Source organism: Zootoca vivipara, chromosome Z, assembly GCF_963506605.1.
Source record: "Zootoca vivipara chromosome Z, rZooViv1.1, whole genome shotgun sequence".
Lineage (NCBI taxonomy): Eukaryota > Metazoa > Chordata > Lepidosauria > Squamata > Lacertidae > Zootoca > Zootoca vivipara.
In genome coordinates, this window is record NC_083294.1 from 28,672,070 (window position 1) to 28,693,095 (window position 21,026).

The window sequence follows — 21,026 nt, forward strand, 5'->3', positions numbered from 1 at the left end:
CCCCTGGGAAGTACATAAAGGCTCATCACACCTAAGAACTCTTCATGCATGCTGATTCCAGCTTGCATTTTATTAATGCCCTGTGTCTAATATTCTTTAGCTGCTGCTAGCTTAAAACTAATGGTTAAATATTTAATTTGTTGTATTCATGGGCTGTTTATATTTTTTATGTGTTTTATTTATTTTTTGTGTGCCTTGTCAGGGCAGTGTACCCTGGAAGGTGTGCTATAAAAAAAATTAAATCATAAAATAAAATACTACTTTCAGGGGATGAGAGCTCCAACTTTGTGGGGGAAGGGTGCAGAGAAGATGCAAAAGTAAAGAACTATAGCTAGAACCCCCAGGGGCTCATTGAAACAAGCCTAGTCAGTTAAAAACTTTGTGTGTGAGAGAGGAGACAAAACAGAAGAAAATGATTCATCCTTATTAGACTCCCTTTCTTCTCTTCCACCCCCTAAACACACCAGAATAAAAGCAGCAGTATAGGCTTAGGAAAGCCACCAGCTTCAATTCCAGCTGTTCCCACAATGTGCATTTGACCTCCTGGGGGGCCTAAGGCCTGTTGGAATATTCTGTATTTAATTCATGTTATTAGAATCCAGTCTTCTCCTCTCTGCCCGCAAGCATTCCACCTTAGTACGTTTGGTTTCATAATTCTGTGGCTAACAGCACTTTTCTGCTAAGGTACTTGCAAAATTGCCTGCGTTTTGCTGGAGGCAAATGAACACACATTTCAACTCTAGTTCCCAATACCATCAGCACAGAAGCTCAGAGCAAGAGTGGTCCTGTGCTACCCAGCTGCACAATTCTCATGTTGCAACCGTAAGCAAAATGGTTGAGAAAACGAGATCCAGCTTTTATTCTAGATGCTAATAGCAAGTGTGGAACTTCATGTAGCAAAAAACAAACAAAAACCCTCCACTATCCATGCAGAGGAGAGGAGGCTAATAGCAGGCTCAGAAGAATCCCAAGCAGTGTCAGAAACTCAGATACAGTACAAGGATAGCATCTGCCCTTGGGGGCAACTTCAAAAAATCTCCCATCTAGTATCTTGAAGGGTAAAATGATAAAACACGACAACAAAACTGCTCTTCCGTCATTGGGTATTGTTAGACAATATAGTCATGAAGTATAATTATCAGGCCCAGTGTTTTTTATTCTCATCTTTTATTCTCTATTTAAGAATAAACTATGCTTGCACAGGGTCCAAGGATAGCAAATAAAAAGCAGGCAAACCAACAATACACATCTTTATGTATTTCTCAGCAAAGACCACTATATCTAAAGACTAGGCCTAACCACTGTAAGCTTCATTGGGCTGGGATTTTCCATACAGCCACTTCTCAGAGCTTCCCACGCAAGTCTCCACTTGGTTATCATCAAGCCACGTTATCATCAAGCCACGTTGCAGCTTCAGAAGACTCAAGAAACAAGCAGAAACATTTGTGGGAACTAAAGAGACGCCATTCTTACCGGTTCGCAGGTCTGAAGGGTGACCTTCTTCACATTCCCACTTCCGAAATCATTGACACAGATGGGATTTATGTCATAGCAATTGCCCGTCTGGGTTTGCTGGGTTTGCTGGCACTGCTGGACCACTTGGACATGTTCCACTGGTTGGCTGACTTGGCACTGGTCAGACTGGAGGCCATATTGGTATTGCTTTTTCATTAAAAGAAACAGAATTCATTCAGAACTGAGGCATTGCACTCAAACCCTTCCCAGTCATAACTAGTGGTGGGCCAATGTTTCATAAAGTTCTCGTGAAGATTCGTCAACATTATAGTGTACATTTTTTGTCTAATATGCACTTTTTTGCAAAGCAATTTTCCCTAATACAATGCATATTTGTATATTTTGTATCTATGCATTTTGTATATATTTGTATGTATTATATGACGTTTACACTTACACACGCACATACACACACATTCTATATTCCACATTCCATTTTCTATATTCTATATTGAGTATGTATATTTGTGTTTGTATATATGCATTTATAGGCACTCTTTGCCCCAGTATTTGCATTTTTGCACCTTAGTACATTATTTGAAACATCACCACTAGTTATTTAAATGCTTCTGAGTAGCCAAATGTGCTTCATTTGATACAGAGGACACACCCACACTTCAAGTTTAAACAGGTTTGTAAGGAATCCAACATGAGAGCTTTTTTCCATTATCTTAAGCTTTTATCTCCATTATAGCTTCTTCAGATTACCTTTGAAAATTGGAGCATGGCACTGACAATGCTTTGCTAGAGAAGTCTTAGTTCTAGAGTTCCTTGATTGAGAGTCAAGACTCCTGAAGCATAATCCTGTGCACATTTACTCACACACTATGTACAAAGGGTCTTATGCTCAGGTAGAGCATGCATCAGATTGCATCCTTAAAACAAGTTTGAAAATGGCTTAGAACTTGTGGTGTTGACAAGTCCTTAGAGGAAATGCCTTCCTCCACAGGGTGTTGGGTCTCCAGGGCTAGATCTCCATCCTCATTTTCCCCTTGGAACACCATGTACCTGCCTGACCCGAGTTTTGCAGACTCAGCTAAGGAGGAGCTCTATGGGGCCTTCAAGGTGATGCAGCTGCATACTTGCTCAAGCAACCTGGAACGCAAATCACTTTGCAGGCATCGTAATGTAAATCTTTAAGATGTGGAGTCAGATTGGCTGAGCTAGGGGGAAGGGTTGGAAAATGTCCATCACTGTCATCACGGTCTTTGATGTCTGTCTTCAGGTTGCCTCTGTTGCAAAAACACTAGTTGAGACCACATTTTATTGCTCTCTTGCTTCTGGCTTTTACCCAGTTTTGGTGCTGCAACCAAATACATGTCAGCTCCTGGTCAACATGCAGACTCTGAAGATTCTGATGTGGTCATCTCAGATTGCAAACATTTTCTCTGCGCTGCAGTATGTGTAATTAAACATTTGGTGCTGTCAAGCTAGGAATTCAAGACCCTACTACTAGTTCAAAAGCTGGTGATTAGTTCTTACTGGCTGTATCTTCTTGGCCAGTTTTGTTATAAAATAGCTGCCAAGTTATCCCTTTTTTAAAGGGATTTTCCCTTATGCTGAATAGGCTTCCTCGTGAGAAAAGGGGAAACTTGGCAGCTATGGTTTTAATGCAGCCTTTGCCAACCTGGTGTTCTCCAAATATTTTGTACTACAACTCCAATCAGTCTCAGCCAGCATGGATGTACTGGCTGGGGATGATGATAATTCTTATCCAAAACATCTGGAGTGCACCAGGTTGATGAAAGCTATTTTAGTGCCCTAGCTCTGACCAGTTGCTGCTTCCTTGGCTACTGGAACTATTAAGCAAGGCTGCTAAGAAATCCAAGCTCCTTTTCAAGTGCTGAGACTACTGGTTTAGGTCTCTAGGTTGGTTTCTGTGCCTGAGTCTACATCCCAACTTGCTCCTTCAAACTTTGCCTACCTAATTACCTACCTACCTGACCTGAGATTTTGCAGCTAGCTGAAAATGGATTGCCTTTGGGGACTGCCTAGGATATATGTATTGCTTTTGTAGGGTGACTGATATTTCTGTCAAGGTTAGAATGGTCCATCTACACTTCCCTTCTCAACCTGCATACATGGAAATAGATAAGATATTCAAAATACACCTCCAACTTCCCTTCCCAACTTGCATACATGGAAATAGATAGGTATTCAAAATACACCTCCAGTACCCTTTTCCCCACAAGGAAACAAACACCGAAAAAGTATTTCTCTGGAACATTATACTCCTGGGGGAAATGGGGATTTCAAAAACAATACTATCCATTCAGTCTTTTAAAAAGGTTTCCATTCATCTGTCGCAGGGACAGTGTTCATTGCAAAGGCAGGACTGAAAAGCCTGAAAAGAAACAGGTGCTTCTTTGTGTCCAGAAGATCAAACAATAGTGAAAGGGGAGTGGGTAGCAGATCTATTTAGGGATTCAGACAACTTAAACTTAGCTCTGTTCTTATTGGCTCCTGACAGCAAACCTTAGATCTGAGAAAACTACTTTTAAATATTATGAGGTTGGGGTTTTATTGGTGAAGATTCCTCTTAAAAGCTAGGAACTCTTACCTGTTCTGGATTTAGCAGTTCATATTTTCTTATTGTCTTTTCATATATCACCTTATTTCCATCTCTCAGAAGTGGAGACAGGGGCTCCTGCAAATATAAAACAACCGTTACACATTTCATAAAAGCACTTGTGTGATTCAAAGCAGCAGCAGCAACTAAGAAATAAAAGGGGCTGTCTCTATTTGAGTTCCAGACGGAGATGTTAAATTGGAATACAGCGATATTGACCAGAACATTTTCCTCTCAGGACCGTTTCCTGTCACTGGGGTTTGTTTGTTTTTCTGTGGGAGTGGGGGAATTCATTAAAGAAATGCATTGTTTCATAAAATTAACTGGTAACATAATGAATAGATACAACAACAGTTAAATTGGGCGATTAGAGGGAAAACAAAAAGCAATGGCAGTCAAATCTAAAATCAAAGTTGTAATTAACTTTTTTCTCATGAGCCTATCCCTAGGGAGCACATATATTTATGTACACAGCTCTCTAGGCAGGCAAAAAATAATAATGCATAAAGGAATTTTTAGCAGCTTCAGCTTTCTTAAAAAGCAAAATAACAGAAAGTGAGTTGCCATGACTTAAAACCAGGTCCAAGGCCACATTCCCCCATGGGCAGTCTTTTGGGGGCCACCTTCTAGCAGTGGGAAGCACCAGAGCGGAAAGTAGGTAGAACGATGGATATGACTCTTCTCTTTAGATTACATTTCTCCCACACAAGAGCCAGGAAGTTCTTTATGCACACAATGCCTCTTTCTACTCTCCATCCTCTGTTCAGGCAGGCAAGAGGCATTGGTGGTGAGGGGTGTGGCCTCAGGAGAGTACTGAGAGTGGGTTATGGGCTAAGGCCTGAGGATCGCCTCCTCAATTTAAATCACTCCATTGGGGGGGGGGGAGAGAGAGAGAAGCAAGATCCACTTCATTGGTTCTGCTGTTAGCATTTGAACTAGCAGGGACGCGGGTGGCGCTGTGGTCTAAACCACTGAGCCTAGGGCTTGCTGATCAGAAGGTTGGTGGTTTGAATCCCCGTGACGGGGTGAGCTCCTGTTGTTCAGTCCCAGATCCTGCCAACCTAGCAGTTTGAAAGCACGTCAAAGTGAAGTAGATAAATAGGTACCACTACAGTGGGAAGGTAAACGGCGTTTCCGTGCGCTGCTCTGGTTCGCCAGAAGCGTCTTTGTCATGCTGGCCACATGACCTGGAAACTGTATGCTGGCTCCCTCGGCCAATAACACGAGATGAGCGCCGCAACCCCAGAGTTGGTCAAAACTGGACCTAATGGTCGGGGTCCCTTTACCTTTACCTCCCTTAACTGCCACCTAGTAGTATCCATTCAATCAGGCTGAAGTGAAGGGAGAGGTGGGAAACAGGGTCCACACCCTCAGTTCACATGAGGGCTCAGCTTCATTTGAAACCCCCTCAACTGTCATCAAGCTGCAGCTATACCATCAGGCTGCAGAAGAAAGAGTCAAGAAAATGATACCAGGCCTTCCTCTCTCTGAACAGCTTATTTTCAAGCTGGTCATCATAAGAACTCGATAACTTTATGCACTGATGCCTGAGTTTCCTTCTTTTGATTTCTCCTCATCTTAATTTCCTTTCCTGTTGTGACTGAAAATTTGAGGACTGTTTTGTTTGCTATTGATTTCCCCAGGAGCTTTAGTGGCTAAGGATCAGGGTAGAAAGCTTTATATAATTTTTAAAAATAAAATAAAAAATGTTTACAAGTTATTTCAATGAAATAACTTCCAAGTAAAGCCTGGGTTTCTTTGCACTGATTTTTAAGGCTGCAATCCTAACTATGTCTATTCAGAAGTAAGTCCCATTGAATTGAATGGGGTTTACCACAGGAAACTGGAGTTGGGACTGTAGGCTTACCGGTAGATGGCAACACTAGACATACTTTCCTGAGAAGAAGACCTTCGGGACACAATGGAATTTATTTCCGAGTAAACATGCATAGGAGTGTTTTGCAAAGTGTGTCTTGTTTATTACTTTTTAATCAACCTTTTCAGTTCAGCCCCTTTTGACTATTTGAAAAATGTATATAGCACATAAAGGTTAATGTGTCGTGGTTGCTTTCTTTTATTTTTTTCATTTTGTTCTACAAATAAATATGACATGATAAATGAGATCTCAGATTAATTCAAGGCAGTGACAAATTTTCAGGTTTCAGATTGTTTTGAGGGAATCCGAAATCCCTCTGCTAGTGAGCTTGAATTCGCTGCTACTGGAACAAAAGGGAAAAGGGAAAAGCTGAAAGGGAAAGGGAATATAAGTTTGAATGAACCTGTCTGAGGGTTTGCAAACAATGACTCTGCCCTGTAATAAGAGTATTAAATCTTGCAAAAGTATATCAAACCTTGTCAAACCCCAATAACAGCTTGTACCCAGCTTTTGGGGAATATTAACCATTATGAAAGCAAAGCTTTCTTACCTGGCCAGGATTCTCCAATATAACCCTCCGGACACTGCCTTGGGAATAAGGAGACAATTTCAAGGACGGAGATTGGACTTCCTGTAGGGAAGAGAGAGGGTAAACATTTAATATGGCTGTGCAGTAAAAGAGAACTGTTCTAAGGGGAGTGGAATCCTCAATGCCTTTCCTTGATACCAAGCAAGCAGATTACCCTTTAGCAGTTGGTCAACAGCACAACCCTAGGCATATCCATTTAGACCAGTGCTTTCCAAACTTTGGTGACACACTTTTTAGACAGGCATCATTTCATGACACAGTAATTCAGTTTTATTAGCAAACTGGAGGTTAAACTAACCCCTTTCCGGCCCCAGGAGGAGCGTGGGGAGCATTCACACGATACACTTACACACCGCAGCCAACATACAGTTTGGAAAGCTCTGATTTAGACACTAAGCCCCACTGAGTTCAGTGCAGCTTTCTCCCAGTGGGATAGGGGGAGTAGAAAATGTGGTGCCTTACAAATATTGTTAGACCCCCCCCCCAACCCCCATCAGCTCCAGTCAGCATGAGAAGTAGGTTCTGCATGATTTGTGTAAATGCATGGCAGAATTGGGGCATGTGGTGTGTAACTGTTAATGGATGGAATGTTGCATTTTGTGAGTCAGGATGTGCCTTATCAAAAGAAAGGCAGCGGAAGGAAAGGGCCCTTGATTCTAAAGTTGTTTTCAAAATGTGCTGCTATAATTTTGCTTTGCTTTTCAAGAGGGCATTGTTTTATTACTTTGTTATCATTTAATATTGTACTGCATTGTATTTATATTGTAGTTTCTCAATGTCTTTGTATATACAATACAAACAAACGTACAGTATTGCGTTGGTCATTTTGTAAACTGCTTAAGACTGTCTTAAAAATTAAGTGGTATATAAATATATGAACTAAATAACAAAAGCATATTGATGGCACCATGTTGGGTACTCCTGGTTAGGGATTGAAGGTGCTGTCAATTTTGTTCCTCTGTTTCTCATTGTTCCACTATTAAACTCAGTTCTTCATCTTTCTACAGCAATTTGCATTTTTTTAAAAAAAAATCTCCTGAAAATTCATTAGCATTTTAGTGCAAACATCTTGTAATAAACAATTTTATGTGTAATTGGAGAATTTTTGCAAGCTTTTTTTGCTAATATAATGCATTTTGTCATGCTATTTTCGCTAATATATTTATTAAGCACACTTTCCCCTAAAATATCCCTTTTGTAAAAATTGCTTAGTTGGAAGAACTGCATCACAAAATTCGGGTATGTGCAGATTTCCAAGGATGGATATACTTCGGCTCTCATATTGTTTGGGAATGTGTGGATTTGACACATTCACCCTTACTTCTGTTAGACAGGATTGCTGTTTAAGGGCTGTTGTAAAAGGCTGTTGTAAAAAGAGCATTACCCTGCAATACATTTCTTGCCTATGTACAGAAATCAGTTTGCAAATTCAGTGATGAAAAGAAGTTGACACAACCAGAAAGTAGGAGCTGCATTCCTTATGCAAACTTGATAAACTTATTGAGGGCAGCTTTAAGGCCCCTCCAAGCTAGTATTTTATTGTGGGTATATTCTGCAACACACATGTTGACAATCCTGGATTTCAACTCTTGGAACCCCTTCCAACTCTGATTTTGTGTTCTTGATGCAATAATAGTGCAATAGTGGTGGATTCCCCCCCCCATTTTTATTTGTTCTGTGATGCTTCTCCATTGCTTGACGTTGGCTGGATGATCATGCCCCCCAAATTAAATTTGATATTCTTTATGCTGCCATGACTCATTCCAACCTTCAAACTATTGTTTAAAAGCAAGGATCTTGTTTGTTGCATATAGATTTTGCAAGAAGGCATGGTCTCTTATTAGATAACAGCCATTTCAAAGTAGGTCAACTGATCTCACGCGCAGAATTAGTGCATCTCTCTCAAGCACACACCACACACACACACACATACACACACACACACACACACAGTGAGAAGAGCCTGGAGCAACTTTTCAAGCTGCCTCCTATAACAGATGAGTCAGAACAATAATTCGCTGCAGAAAAGGATCTTAACTAAATGCCAATTATTATAAATTAGAAAATCTCAAAAGTAGGAGTGTTGCTGACTTGCCACAGAGGTACAAAGATGCCTCCCCCTCCCCCCCTCTCTCTCTGCTTCCCACAGTTCTTCCAGTTATGATGATAAAAGTTTGCATTAAGTGAAGTAACCTAAAGTTGGGTACAGGAACTTTGTTGACAATGCTGGTCAAGGAAGCCACCATGCTCAATGGTAGCACACAAGCTTGTAGTGCAGGGGGGTCAAAGGTTCAGTCCTTGGCTTCTCCCGTTCAAAGGACCAAGTCACAGGAGATGTGAAAGACCTCTGCTCAGGACCGTTGATCTACAGAGTTCCAAGCCAGGGTTCTCTCCCATCCCCACCTGGAGACCCCCGGGAATGAACCCGTAAACTCCTGCCTGCAAAGTAGATACTCCACGACTAAGTTATGCCCCTTCACCTTTTCCCATCTCTCTATTCATTGCCCAGTATCTAAAACCTAAATTATCAGGACAGAGGCCTGTCTTTTGCTTAAGACTCTTCCAAGAAACACTATGTTGTTTAAATGATATACAGGTAACTTGCACCTTGTGCAGGCGTTACTTTCCAGGGATGACGCCTATATCCTAAAGTGTGTATACTCAAACCACCCCTTTTGAACCACCCCAGTGTGAGCAATTTTAATGCAAGACAGAGAGCTTTGCCTTCTCGGCTCTTGGAGGTTCTAGTGTGAGATCTTGCGGGACCATCTAAGATCTCATGAGAGCCTCCCAGAGCCTGGTAAGCAAACTACGTAAAGTTGAAATTGCACATGTTAAACATGTGTAAGCTGCAGGTTATCTGTAATTGCAATTGCTTTAACCGTTATAAATTACAAGATATATGTTCCAGTGGTTACATATCGGGGACAGACAGGTGGCAACAAAGAATGGACCAAAACCTGACTTTGACCAGCTGCCTTCCACTTCTACCAATGCTCCTTAAGGGGCTTCAGAAGGGGTGGGGACCTGTGCCCCCCCCCGAGGCTGCTAAATTCCAGCGGCCACCAGCCCCAACCATGAGGGTCAGTGGTCTGAGAAGATGCAGTCCACCCCTCCAGATGTTGTTTGACTGCAACTCCCAACTGCCCCAGTTGGGATAGTCAGTGGCCAGGGATGATTGGTGTTGGTAGTGCATCAACATCTGGAGGTCTACAGGTTTCCCACCACTGGACTCGAAGAACCAGTCCGGCCACCTCCTCCTTATAACTGACTTCATTTTCTGTGTTTTACTTTTCCGGGTATATTTTGCAACATGGCTCTAGCACAGGCACCCCCAGACTTCGGCCCTCCAGATATTTTGGACTACAATTCCCATCTTCCCCAACCACTAGTCCTCTTAGCTAGGGATCATGGGAGTTGTAGGCCAAAACATCTGGAGGTTTAGGGATGCCTGCTCTAGCACAACCATAGTGCATTAGTGATAATTTTGTACTGGACTGTCCACACATCATTCTGCTTTATTAGTTGTTCTATGATGGTCCCCCAACATTATTGCATCTAGAGCAGGACCCTTGCACTATGGCACAACAACAGCCCGGGACAAAATGACAACAACCCTCATTTGTGGTATTAAAAGGTACAGGGTTCTGGGAGCAATTCACAGGACATACACTGGTGTGAAACAACACAGTATATCCACCCCGAAATGTCTGCAGGTGCAAAGAGTCTTGAAAGCAGGAGTGCCCATAACTGCCTTGATACCATCACAAGCACAAAACATCATGAGGACACACAAAAAAGGACATCTGGAGGGGCTAAAAGATTAAAGGGAAGCACGACCCAGTTCTCCTGTCCACAGCTCTAAACTGCCCGACTGTCCAAATTAGGTGTCAGTCATCATATTATATTCAAACTGTGGCCGATTCTCCAAAAGAATCCTGGGAACTGTAGTTTAAGGATGCTGAGGATCATAGCTCTGTTAGGGGCAAACTACAGTTCCCAAATTCTTTTGGGGTAGCCATGTCCTTTAAATGTATGGTGTGTACACAGCTAATAATAATAATAATAAACATTTCATTCATATTCTCAAAGCAAACAGTTTTCAGCAGATCCTCATAAACTTGCCCAGACAGCACCCTGTAGCCTCAGGGGCCTGGGAAATAAAGAAGTCATACTTTTAAGCTTCTCAGCTTAAGCGGAGTAAGCTGCAAAAATTATTGAACCCGTCTCGTATCGGCCCACAAGCTCATATTGGTTGCGGGGAATGAAAGAAGATATTAAAGTTGAATCAAAGTCTAATCTTCAGAGATTTATAATGATGGGTTTCCAAATCCTGTAGAGAATAAGATACTTAAGAAGCCCTGCGGGGTGTTTCTCTGAACTAGGAAGATGCTTGCCAGTTTTCCAAAGTAAGGAAGGCTTCAATTTTGCCAAACCTGATTCCAGTCAGCTAAGAGCTATTTCTCAGGAGGGACTGAGTCCCACATATGATTGTACCAGAAAATGTCTAATGGCCATCAGAATTTTGCAAACGAAATTTATGAAAAGGTTAGATCACTTAAGGCCAAACTAGATGAGAAGGGAAGTCTTATCTGTTTACTCAGTGTAGATTTCCCTAGCCTTACCACAAAGGCTGGGAACGAAACTTGACCCGCCAGGGAGACCAAGTTGACCCACAAGTCTGTTTTCTCCCAACCATAGCCACCTGCCCATTAGGGCTGTGCTATAAATCGATATATTGTCTGATACTGTATTGAGTTTTAGATCAAATCGTGATAACCATTAAAAAAAAAAGACCTTGCAATTTATCATACTGTATTCGCCCGAATATAAACTGCACCCGCAAATAAATTCATGGGGGGGGGGAGAGAATACCCAAATATAAGCCACTCCCTTAAAATTCCGCAGGCACTCACACCGTAAATGGCAAATGTTCCATTTTACCGTATGTCTGTTTCAGCAGTGATATCATAAAAGCCCATTTTTGTAAGGTCGCGAATTGAAGCCACACTTTAACTTTTCATGGTGGGAATCTTTTTTTGGGGGGGAGTGCGGCTTATATTCAAGCCAATATGATATACTGTGTCTGTGGTATTAAAAAATCACAATACAGTGGTGCCTCACAAGACAAATTTAATTCGTCCCGTGAGCTGCTTCGTATAGCGAAATTTTCGTTTTGCGAAGCAGCTCCCATAGGAACGCATTGCAGTGCGGTTTCCCATAGGGTGCCTCGCAAGACGAATAAAAATTCATCTTGCGAAGCGCGGCCTAGGAAACTTCGTCTTGCGAGTCTCCATTGAAATTGCAAAACGCATTCGTCTTGAGAAAAATTCGTCTTGTGAGGCATTCGTCTAGCAAGGTACCACTGTACTTGAAAAACCAGGAAGCCGGTGCTTCTTCCTGTGTGTGTAGCACTTGCTCGTAATTCCACCTCAGTCAGTTCTTCCCTGCCTCCTGCAGCAACATGAAACACCTACAAATCACTACAGCAGGCTGACTAAAATATTGCCCAGCAGATATCGCCAAACAGAGCTTTGGGAACCGGTTAGCAGTCATTGTCAGGCAACCTTCCCTCTGCCTCCTGCAGGAGAAGCAAATCAGTACAAATTGCAACAGAACCTTTGATATCTATGCTACTAATTACTTCCAAAAAAATTAATTTTAAAGAAAATGTGCTATTATTGGTGCATTACTACTATAAAAGAACAGTTGTAACAATATGTTAAGTAAAAATTATCGGTTTTAGAGTTAGACAGATAAGTAGCAGTTGCCAGGACATCCACCTCTACATAGCTCCAGCCTTATTTCAGATATCGTGATATATTGGAATATTGCAATGTTTAACTGGTGATATTATTGTGATGTTGAAAACCATATATTGCCCAGCCCTGCCACCCATCAGCTGCCATTACTTATGATGTCACCTAATGGGAAGGAGGGAGAGGTTAAATCCTGCGTTGACTGTGTGTGCCTGTTCCCAGGGCAGCCAAACTGAGCAGTTCTGCAGGATTCCCAGCAGACCCATTCCTGGGTGATTAAAGGAGCAGTTTGCATCTCACCCCCCTGCTAAAATGAAGGGGAATAAATTTCTTTTTACGGTAGTAGCACCGTGCACCACTCAGATTTGGCCCAGAAGCCCAATCCCCATAAGGATCTGGCCCATGGAACCAAAAGGATGCCCTGCCCCTGCCCTGCCAGTGGTGTAGTGTGTGTGTGGGGGGCACATAGCCAGTTGCCCCGGGTGCAAAATGGTTAGGGGGGAACAGAATTTCAGCACCCAGTACTGCCTCAGTACAGCTTCTGTCACTGGACTCCATTGAAAATGGCTCCTCCAAACGAACCAGGAAGCGACCTGTCCAGACAATCTCTACAGCCACTGAAGTAAGCCCCTGGAGTGTGAGGGAATCAAGACTCTGCTAGTGTGGTGACTAGCAGATTTGGTAAGGTGGGTGGGGCTGGCAGAAAGCAGCCCATCTGTTCTGTTTAACAGGTTCACCTAACAGGTAAGAGATCACAACCGAGCAGGCAGAGGCAGCGTGTCTCTCACAAGATGATTCCATCAGGCTCAGCTGTTCCATCCAAGCACTGCAACACTCTAAAAGAATGCAAAATAAAAAAATTCCTTCAGTAGCACCTTAAAGACCAACTAAGTTTTTATTTTGGTATGGGCTTTCGTGTGCATGCACACTTCTTCAGATACTTTCTTCAGAGCACATGAAAGCTCATACCAAAATAAAAACCCTCACAAAGACCTCCTCCTCCACCTCCACCACCACCACCAGCTAACCCTCACACATATTCAGAGCAGAGTCTGAACGGCACAATTTGAAGGAATGGAGGTGTGGTCACGAAGCATGTTGGTGGGGCTAGCCCATGTGGCTGGGATCATCTCTTTTGTATTAATGGGAGCCTAGGTCTGAGGGGTAGATCAACAACATGGCAGGTTCAAAAAACCAAGGCAGAACCAAGGACGCAGCATGCACACCCAAGAGCAGGCCTACCCATGTAAAACTAACAATGCTACCCAAACTCAAAAATGGTTCAAAGGTCAAATCTAATAGGTTTAAAATGAGCAGGTTTGTACAAAGCATGGGTCTCTGGGTCTCTCTCTCTCTCTCTCTCTCTCTCTCTCTCTTATGCAAAAAAAAATATTACATCTCCTGGGGAGATGGCAAACATTCAGCTGAGTATATACTGTGGGTTTTGGCAAATAATGAGACAATTATGTTTTCCAAGGGGCAAGTTTGCCCATTCCTATGTAAAACATACAAATCCCCTGGAACTGCATCACTTCAGGACGCAAGGTAGGAGCAGGGTTATATTATTAAATCCGTGGTAGACAACCTGGCACCCTCCACATGACATCAAATTACAACTCCCATCAGCCCCAGCCAGCATATTGCTGGTCTGGGATGATGAGAACCATAGTCCATTAACATCTGGAGGGCTCCATGTTGGCCATCCCAGGGCCAGCCCACTCATGAGGCAAGGTGAGGTGACCACAGAGGCAGCAGAACCCAATGCAGATCTTTATTCCCCTTTTGTTCCTGATGGAGGTCTTCACCCATCTTTTCTTCTCTGGCAGGGAGGGCAGCACCGTTTTGTGGTACTCCTCATGTGCCAAAATGTATTTGGCCAGTCCTGGTCATCCTTGTACTAAATGTTCCCTCACATGGAAAACAAAACAAAACCCTGTCTTTGAAAAACTAGTCTTTCCTTACTCTTCCTAGCATTATAATTTTATTGGCTCCAAGCGTCTGAGCATCTGATCCCCGACTTGTTTTCGAAACTGACATAATCCAAAGATAGTTGTACACTGACTGCCTTCAAAACGGTAAAGAAAGTAGCAGTCTGACAACGTAGAACGGACACTCCAACCAATCACCTCACTTCCCTGCTCTTAAGAGAGATTTTTCCGGCACTACTAGTCGGACAACATATCTGAGCTTTGAGACTCACATTCCACTCCTTTCATTTCAGTTTTGACCTGGCTGAATAACGTGGCCAACACATGGAGCAGAATTGGTGCTGATCCCTCTTCACCTGCAACCACCTCAAGCCATTCCTTCCCAACCTTTTCCACCTGAGCAGACCAGGCACACTTTGTGGAAACTCAGGAGCCAGTTAATGCTGATGGCATTCAGTTCCTCCCCAGGTGACAGGTAACATTCTGTGAGTTACCTATCAAATAAACCATCTTTTCTGGCAATAGCATGCAATATGCCTTCAAATGGGGATTGATAGAAAGTGATGTCCAAACAGGCTGCCAAACAGGGATGGCAGCTAAGGCAGGCATGGGAGACAAATTTTCTTCTGAGTCATCTTTCCAGGATCACATACCAATTGTGGGCAGGGCCAGGGGCACTATTACTAGCGTGGTCTAAAGAAGACAGACAGACAGACAGGACAGCTTAGTCAGTAAAGCATGAGACTCTTAATCTCAGAGTTGTCGGTTTGAGCCCCATGTTGGGCAAAACATTCCTGCATTGCAAGGGGTTGGGCTAGATGAGCCACATGGCAACTTCCAACTCTTTGATTCTATGAGATATAGGCCTGGTTGTTGGGTTGGCATCTTTTTTGCTGCCACCCCCCCCCCTTTATCTCTCTTTCTTGCATACTTCTGTGCCTCTGCAAACACTTGAGAAAGTTTCCTGGGTTTCTTTATCCTTGCCATGCAAACATTATAAGACCCAGGAGCTCAGACAGAAAAGGTCAGCCCATCCTACATTTAAGAACTGCAGCCATCAGCACTGAACTTCTGCGCAACCTTCAAAGGGCCATATACTTGTGAATGGGCTGGGCTTTGGAGTTCTGGTAGATGAGAAGCACACACTTCACTCATCACACAGAGATTAAGGGCAAAAGCGGGTAGAGCGATAAGTGTTAGTTCTGGCTTTGTGGCACAAGAATAGTGTCTATATGCAATGTATCAGGGCCGGCCCTACCATTAGATGGAGTGAGATGGTTGCCTCAGGCAGCTGATTTCTGGGGCTCGTGAAAAGGCAGCAGATTGTTAGTTCTTTAAATTGTTGTTGTACTTTTTACTCCCCAAGAGGAGGACTTGTGGGTTTTCCACCTCAGCCATGAAAATGATTTGGCTGGCCTTCGGCACTACACACCTTGAATTGGGGAGATGGTTGGTGCCATTTGCTTCTCTGCTCTAGGCAGCAAAATGTTTTGGGTTGGTCCTGAGGTGTCACAAGTGCAGCTGCAATGATATTCTATTATTGTTACTAACATAGGAAACTGCCTTATAATGCGCATTAGGAGCAATAATAAGATTAATTAGGAAGACAGAAGCTGCCCAATACTGAGTCAGACTATTGGTCCATTGAGCTCAATCCGGTCTACACGGACTGGCAGCAGCTCTCCAGAGTTTTAGGCAGCCCTACCTGAAGATGCTGAGGGGCTTGGGTGGCGCTGCAATCTAAACCACTGAGCCTAGGCCTTGCCGATCAGAAGGTCAGCAGTTTGAATCCCTGCGACGGAGTGAGCTCCCGTTGCTCGGTCCCAGCTCCTGCCAACCGAGAAGTTTGAAAGCACGCCAAAGCGCAAGTAGATAAATAGGTAACGCTCCAGCAGGAAGGTAAACGGCGTTTCCATGCGCAGGTCTGGTTTTGCCAGAAGCGGCTTAGTCATGCTGGCCACACATGACCCAGAAAAACTGTCTGCAGACAAACGTCAGTGTCCTCAGCCAGTAAAGCGAGATGAGCGCCACAACCCTAGTCACAAATGGACTTAACTGTCAGGGGTCCTTTACCTTTTTACCTAAAGATGCTAGGGATTGAAGCTAGAGCCTTCTACATGCAAAGCAGCTGTTCTAGCACTGAGCTACAGCCCTCTCCCCAAGTAATAATATTCTGCATACTATCAATAAGGAAAACTGACAAAACAGGAAAGACACTCATAAATGAAGGCTGTGATTCTAAGCACACATATTAGGAAGGAAACCTCAATGAATACATTGGGACTTACTTCTTGATTGTGCTGTAAGTTCCTTATGACAGTAGGGAAACATCTACAAGATATGACTAGGTCTGATATATAAACCATGGTTTGTGCTAAAAGAGTTTTGATATATTGAGTCTATAGCACTGACAAGATTTCTGTTCAAATGCTCTCTTTCAGATAAGCAGAAACTAGATCCAGAATGACCTTTACTACTTCTGTAATGAGAGAGCATTCATCTTCAGTTTTTAGAATGTCAAAAAATGTTCAACTCTGGCATTTTAAGCTCCAGTGACAAAGGCCAACCAGAAATATTGATTTTCTATAAATTTCTCTCTCCCTCCCTCCCTCCCTCCCTCCCTCTCTCTTCTCTCTCTCTCATGATGGGCGCAGAGATCAGAATGCGACAAAAGGGTTGGGGGAGCAGAAAGTTTCAAATTCATAGAATTTTTAGACATCTGGGTGACCAGGTGAGGATTTTTCCAGACACAACAGAAGAGCATAAAGAAAGAACTCTCCAAGACAACACTTCATTTTAAGGGTGCAGGAAAACTAAACTTATTTTAGTAGCCATAGAAACACACCTGCTGCATTTTGTTTCAGACTTGTCTCCAAGACTGAGCTGGGGAAACAGGTTTTGTCTGTTTTTAGGAGCTCTCTGAGCACTGACTGGCCAGTACCTGTGATGCCACAAACCCATTCCTCCAGCCTAGAGCAAATAGTATATGTGTGTGTGCTTTAAAATTTGCCAAATGATCTTCAACAAAAAGGCAGACACCTAATGCATGGAGGGAAGTTTCAACAGTGACGATGATTAAATCAGCATTGAAGTTGGTGTCAACTTTGTCAATGGCAAAGATGGGGAAGGGTTAAAAGCTCCTTGTTTTCTGTACATTTTTGTACACAGCATAAATGAAGTAGTTCCAAGTGCCCTAGACTAGTTCCAGGTTAATGAGCCAGAGGCATAAACTGTACCTACCAGATTACCAGGTGCAATGCAGGCAAGCCAGATCCTATTTATCTGAATAGGATTAGTGTACTATGGAATGCCATTTTCATATGCCCCGTACATTAAACATTGTATGCAATGCTTAGAGCAGATCCATTAAAATTCATGGGCATGACCAGGTTCATTAATTTCAATAGTTCTACTTGGAGCAGAACTTAGTTGCAAACAACCCTATGTTACCGGTATGAACATCACCAAAGTGTGTATCTCTCTAGGGTTATCAGTGCTGGCGATGAAGGGCCTTCTGTTTGATAACTAGGATTAGATATTACCATTGCAATGCAGAAACATGCCACAGATTATAATATTAGCTCTGCCTGGGCCTCACAGATTATATAGCATGGGCCTTCTTTTCTTTTTAATTGATTTTTAATTTCAAGTAACAAAACATACCCACAGCTTATTAGTTGTATGCCATTTGATGTTAGGCATTGCTATACTTCTTTCTTGGCCTTCTAAAGGGTTTTATGAGGTAGCCAAGGCCTCTTGCTTGCATGAATAAAATTCAGTATTATTTTTTGCCAATTATTCACATGAGAGACAGGTATGCTTGTTGGCAGTGTTATTTTTCTAGGAAAAAAGAGGTGCCAGAACTCACCATGAACACCTCTCTTGTTCTCTTAGAATGGCACCGGCACCCACCTGAGAAGTCCCAGAACTGAGTTCCAGCGACTTCCGATTTGAAAAAAAAGCCCTGCTGTTGGTAAGACTTGGAATAAGTAAAGAAGGTGCAGAAATTGCATCGTTTTTGTTGTAGAAACTATGCCCAACCATGAGACTATTAGCTTTGACCAATTTTTGTTAAATATTTGTTAACAATTTTTGTTAAATATTTTAGCAAGTGAGAAAAGTTCAATTTCTCTAGTTAAGACAGATTATTCGGTACGTTCTTTCTCAGGTATTTAAAGTAAGTTTCAGGCCAGTTGTTTTGTGCCAATGCAGTTGTTGGTTTGGCAGGTTGTGTATCAATTCAGATTTAGTGAAGCTATCAGTGAACCCAAATAACTTTCTATATATAGCAAGTTGGTGTGTAATAGCAGGTAACAAGGTTTCAGGATCAGAAAGGAATAGTGCAACATCATCTGTGAACATACTGATAATATGGGTTTATCCAAATAATTCAAAAATATTTTGCATCATTTTCTGCTTTCAATGCCAAAGCTAAGGATTTCATGGTCAGGGCAAAAGGCAGGGGAGGCAGTCAGCCGCCTTGCTTCATGCCCAGGTCAATGGGAAATGTTGAAGAGCATTCCCCATTCATTAAAACTTGGACCACTAACCCATAGCTGCCAAGTCTCCTGTATTCCCCGGGAAACCCCCGTTTTTCCAGCTGTTTCCCGCTGGCAGCCCGGATTTTAAAAAAACCCGTAAATCCCCCGGATTCTTACCAGCCCAGGGAGGCTCCTTCTGCGCATGTCTGGAGTCTCTGGACATGCGCAGAAACGATTTCTGGCTCTGCAGCCATTTTGGAAATGGGCAGAGCATGCGTAGACGCGACTTCCAGTGCTGCTCTGCCCAGTTCCAAAATGGCCGCAGCGCGACTTCCAGTTCCACGCAGCTGCCGATCCTGGATTTTTCAATCTGGAAGTTGGCACCTATGCACTAACCCATAGTATAAATTACCGCATAAAGCATATCAACCCAGGATGCACTAACACAAAAGGAATGTAAAATTTCAAAGAGATATTGCCAGTCTAAACAATCAAATGCCTTGACTGTATCCAGCATCAGCAGAACAGTAGGTTACGGACTTCAGAAAATTGTATTGAGAACTCCTCTAATAGGAAGGCTATGGATCTTTAACTTATGTATCTGACTTGATCATGGTGGACATAGTTGGGTAAAATTTCTGAATGCCTACTGGCCAGTATGCCTGTAAATAATTTAGCATCCACATCTATCAATGAAATGGGTCTTTATGATTCAACTTGTTTGAGGTCTTTTGTGGTTTGGGTATAACTGTGATAACTGAGGTACGACTTCTTATATCTTTAAAGTTCAAGTACATTAAGAGCTATGAATGAAAACAAGCAAGAGCTGCAGCAAAATGTCAGACCCTCCACGTGTTCTTATTTTCCAGGGACACTCCTGGATTTACAGAAGCCGTCCCAGTTTCTGATTTGATCCCAGAATGTCCCACTTTTCCTTACAATGTCCCTATTTTCATCAGAGAAATGTTGGAGGGTATGAAATGTTACAGTGCAGACTGCACCTGTGTCAGACATTCCTTATTCCAGGATAATCCATCTCATTCTATCTCCCTTGCTTTTCATCCCCGCTTAGAGTCAGCAAGCCATCATTCTGCAGTCACTGCAAACAGTAGGGCTTTTCACTGAGCCTGCTGCTATTTCCTTTTTATTGTGCTTGAACGGTGTCAATTTGACTTCAGACAGACCCACAACCAGAGAATGATTTTTCTCTTAATATATACAGGATGATACACAAGCTGCATGTACGCCTAGTTGCTCAGCAAGCTGACTCCATCCTTCCAGAGTACTGGCCAAAAGGGGCAAAGACAACGGGATATAAATGTCAAATGTTAGGTTCTGAAATATCTACCATAGGTTTTGATTCATGCCCAGCTTGTACAGAGAGAGATTACAGATGGACAGGTTCAACATACCAAGATGTTAAGAAAGGCTGCAGACTAGCTCAGTAGCACAGTATCTGTCTAGCATGCAAAAAAAGACCCCAGGTTCCGTCCCCAGCAGCTCTGGGTAGATCAAGGGGGAAAACACTCTCCATGAAGGCCTGGAGAGTCACTGCCAATCAGTGCGGACGATATTGAGCTAAATGGTCCAAGGATCTGACTCAGAATAAGGCAGCTCCCTATGTCCCCATGAGATCCATATTTAGCACAAATGTCAACTCTACACATGCTTTCTTCTCTCAAGTCTGCTGTGCTCTGTGAAATTTTTTAATGACACAAGATTTCAGTGCAATAAGACGATTCAGCTGCCAAAAATTACCCGGGGGGGGGGGGAGAGAGATGGGTGGACAATGTGAAGCAGGAGTGGAAAAGGATGGATTAGGCAGGAGCAAGAGAACTGCTGGTGAGGTAACTAAACAGTACCTTCCCCTGGCCTCTGGGAACAACTGAAGTCACATCCACACACTGAAAGCAGGTGCTTTACATGTATGGTGCAGATGTCACCAAAGTCTGTGGCTTTCCCCAGTCACCAGCTTCCATGATTTCCCTTTCTTTAGATGGAGTGGGCGGCCATCCGAAAGGCCAATTGTGGAGGAAGGGAAAACACGTGCATCCATCTTTGGGATGCATCCGACAAATCCACCGAACGCAGTTGCAGGGAGTTACCCTGCCTGACAGCCAGAGTTGACATGCCTCCTTCCTTGCAACATTGGCACAGCCCAAAAAGCTGATTTGGCACAACGCACCTACACAAGTGTTTTTTTTTAATCATGTTTAGCATACAAAACATCATTTCCTTGGGAATTAGCAGAAACTAACTTTCCACAGTATACTGAGTACTGCCCCCTGATTTTAACTAATAGCCACAGC

General features: G+C 42.9%; 1 protein-coding gene across 1 annotated transcript in view; it reads right to left on the reverse strand.

Moving 5' to 3' along the window:
- The window catches only part of POF1B (POF1B actin binding protein), a 42,538-nt gene that overhangs the window by 18,282 nt on the left and 3,230 nt on the right, over positions 1-21,026 (reverse strand). Inside the window, exons 2-4 of the mRNA XM_035113851.2 lie at positions 6,511-6,591; positions 4,076-4,162; positions 1,474-1,662 (exon numbers count right to left, since the gene is read on the reverse strand). Of these exons, the coding sequence (XP_034969742.2) occupies positions 1,474-1,662; positions 4,076-4,162; positions 6,511-6,591 (357 nt within the window). The remainder of the gene's footprint in view (positions 1-1,473; positions 1,663-4,075; positions 4,163-6,510; positions 6,592-21,026) is intronic.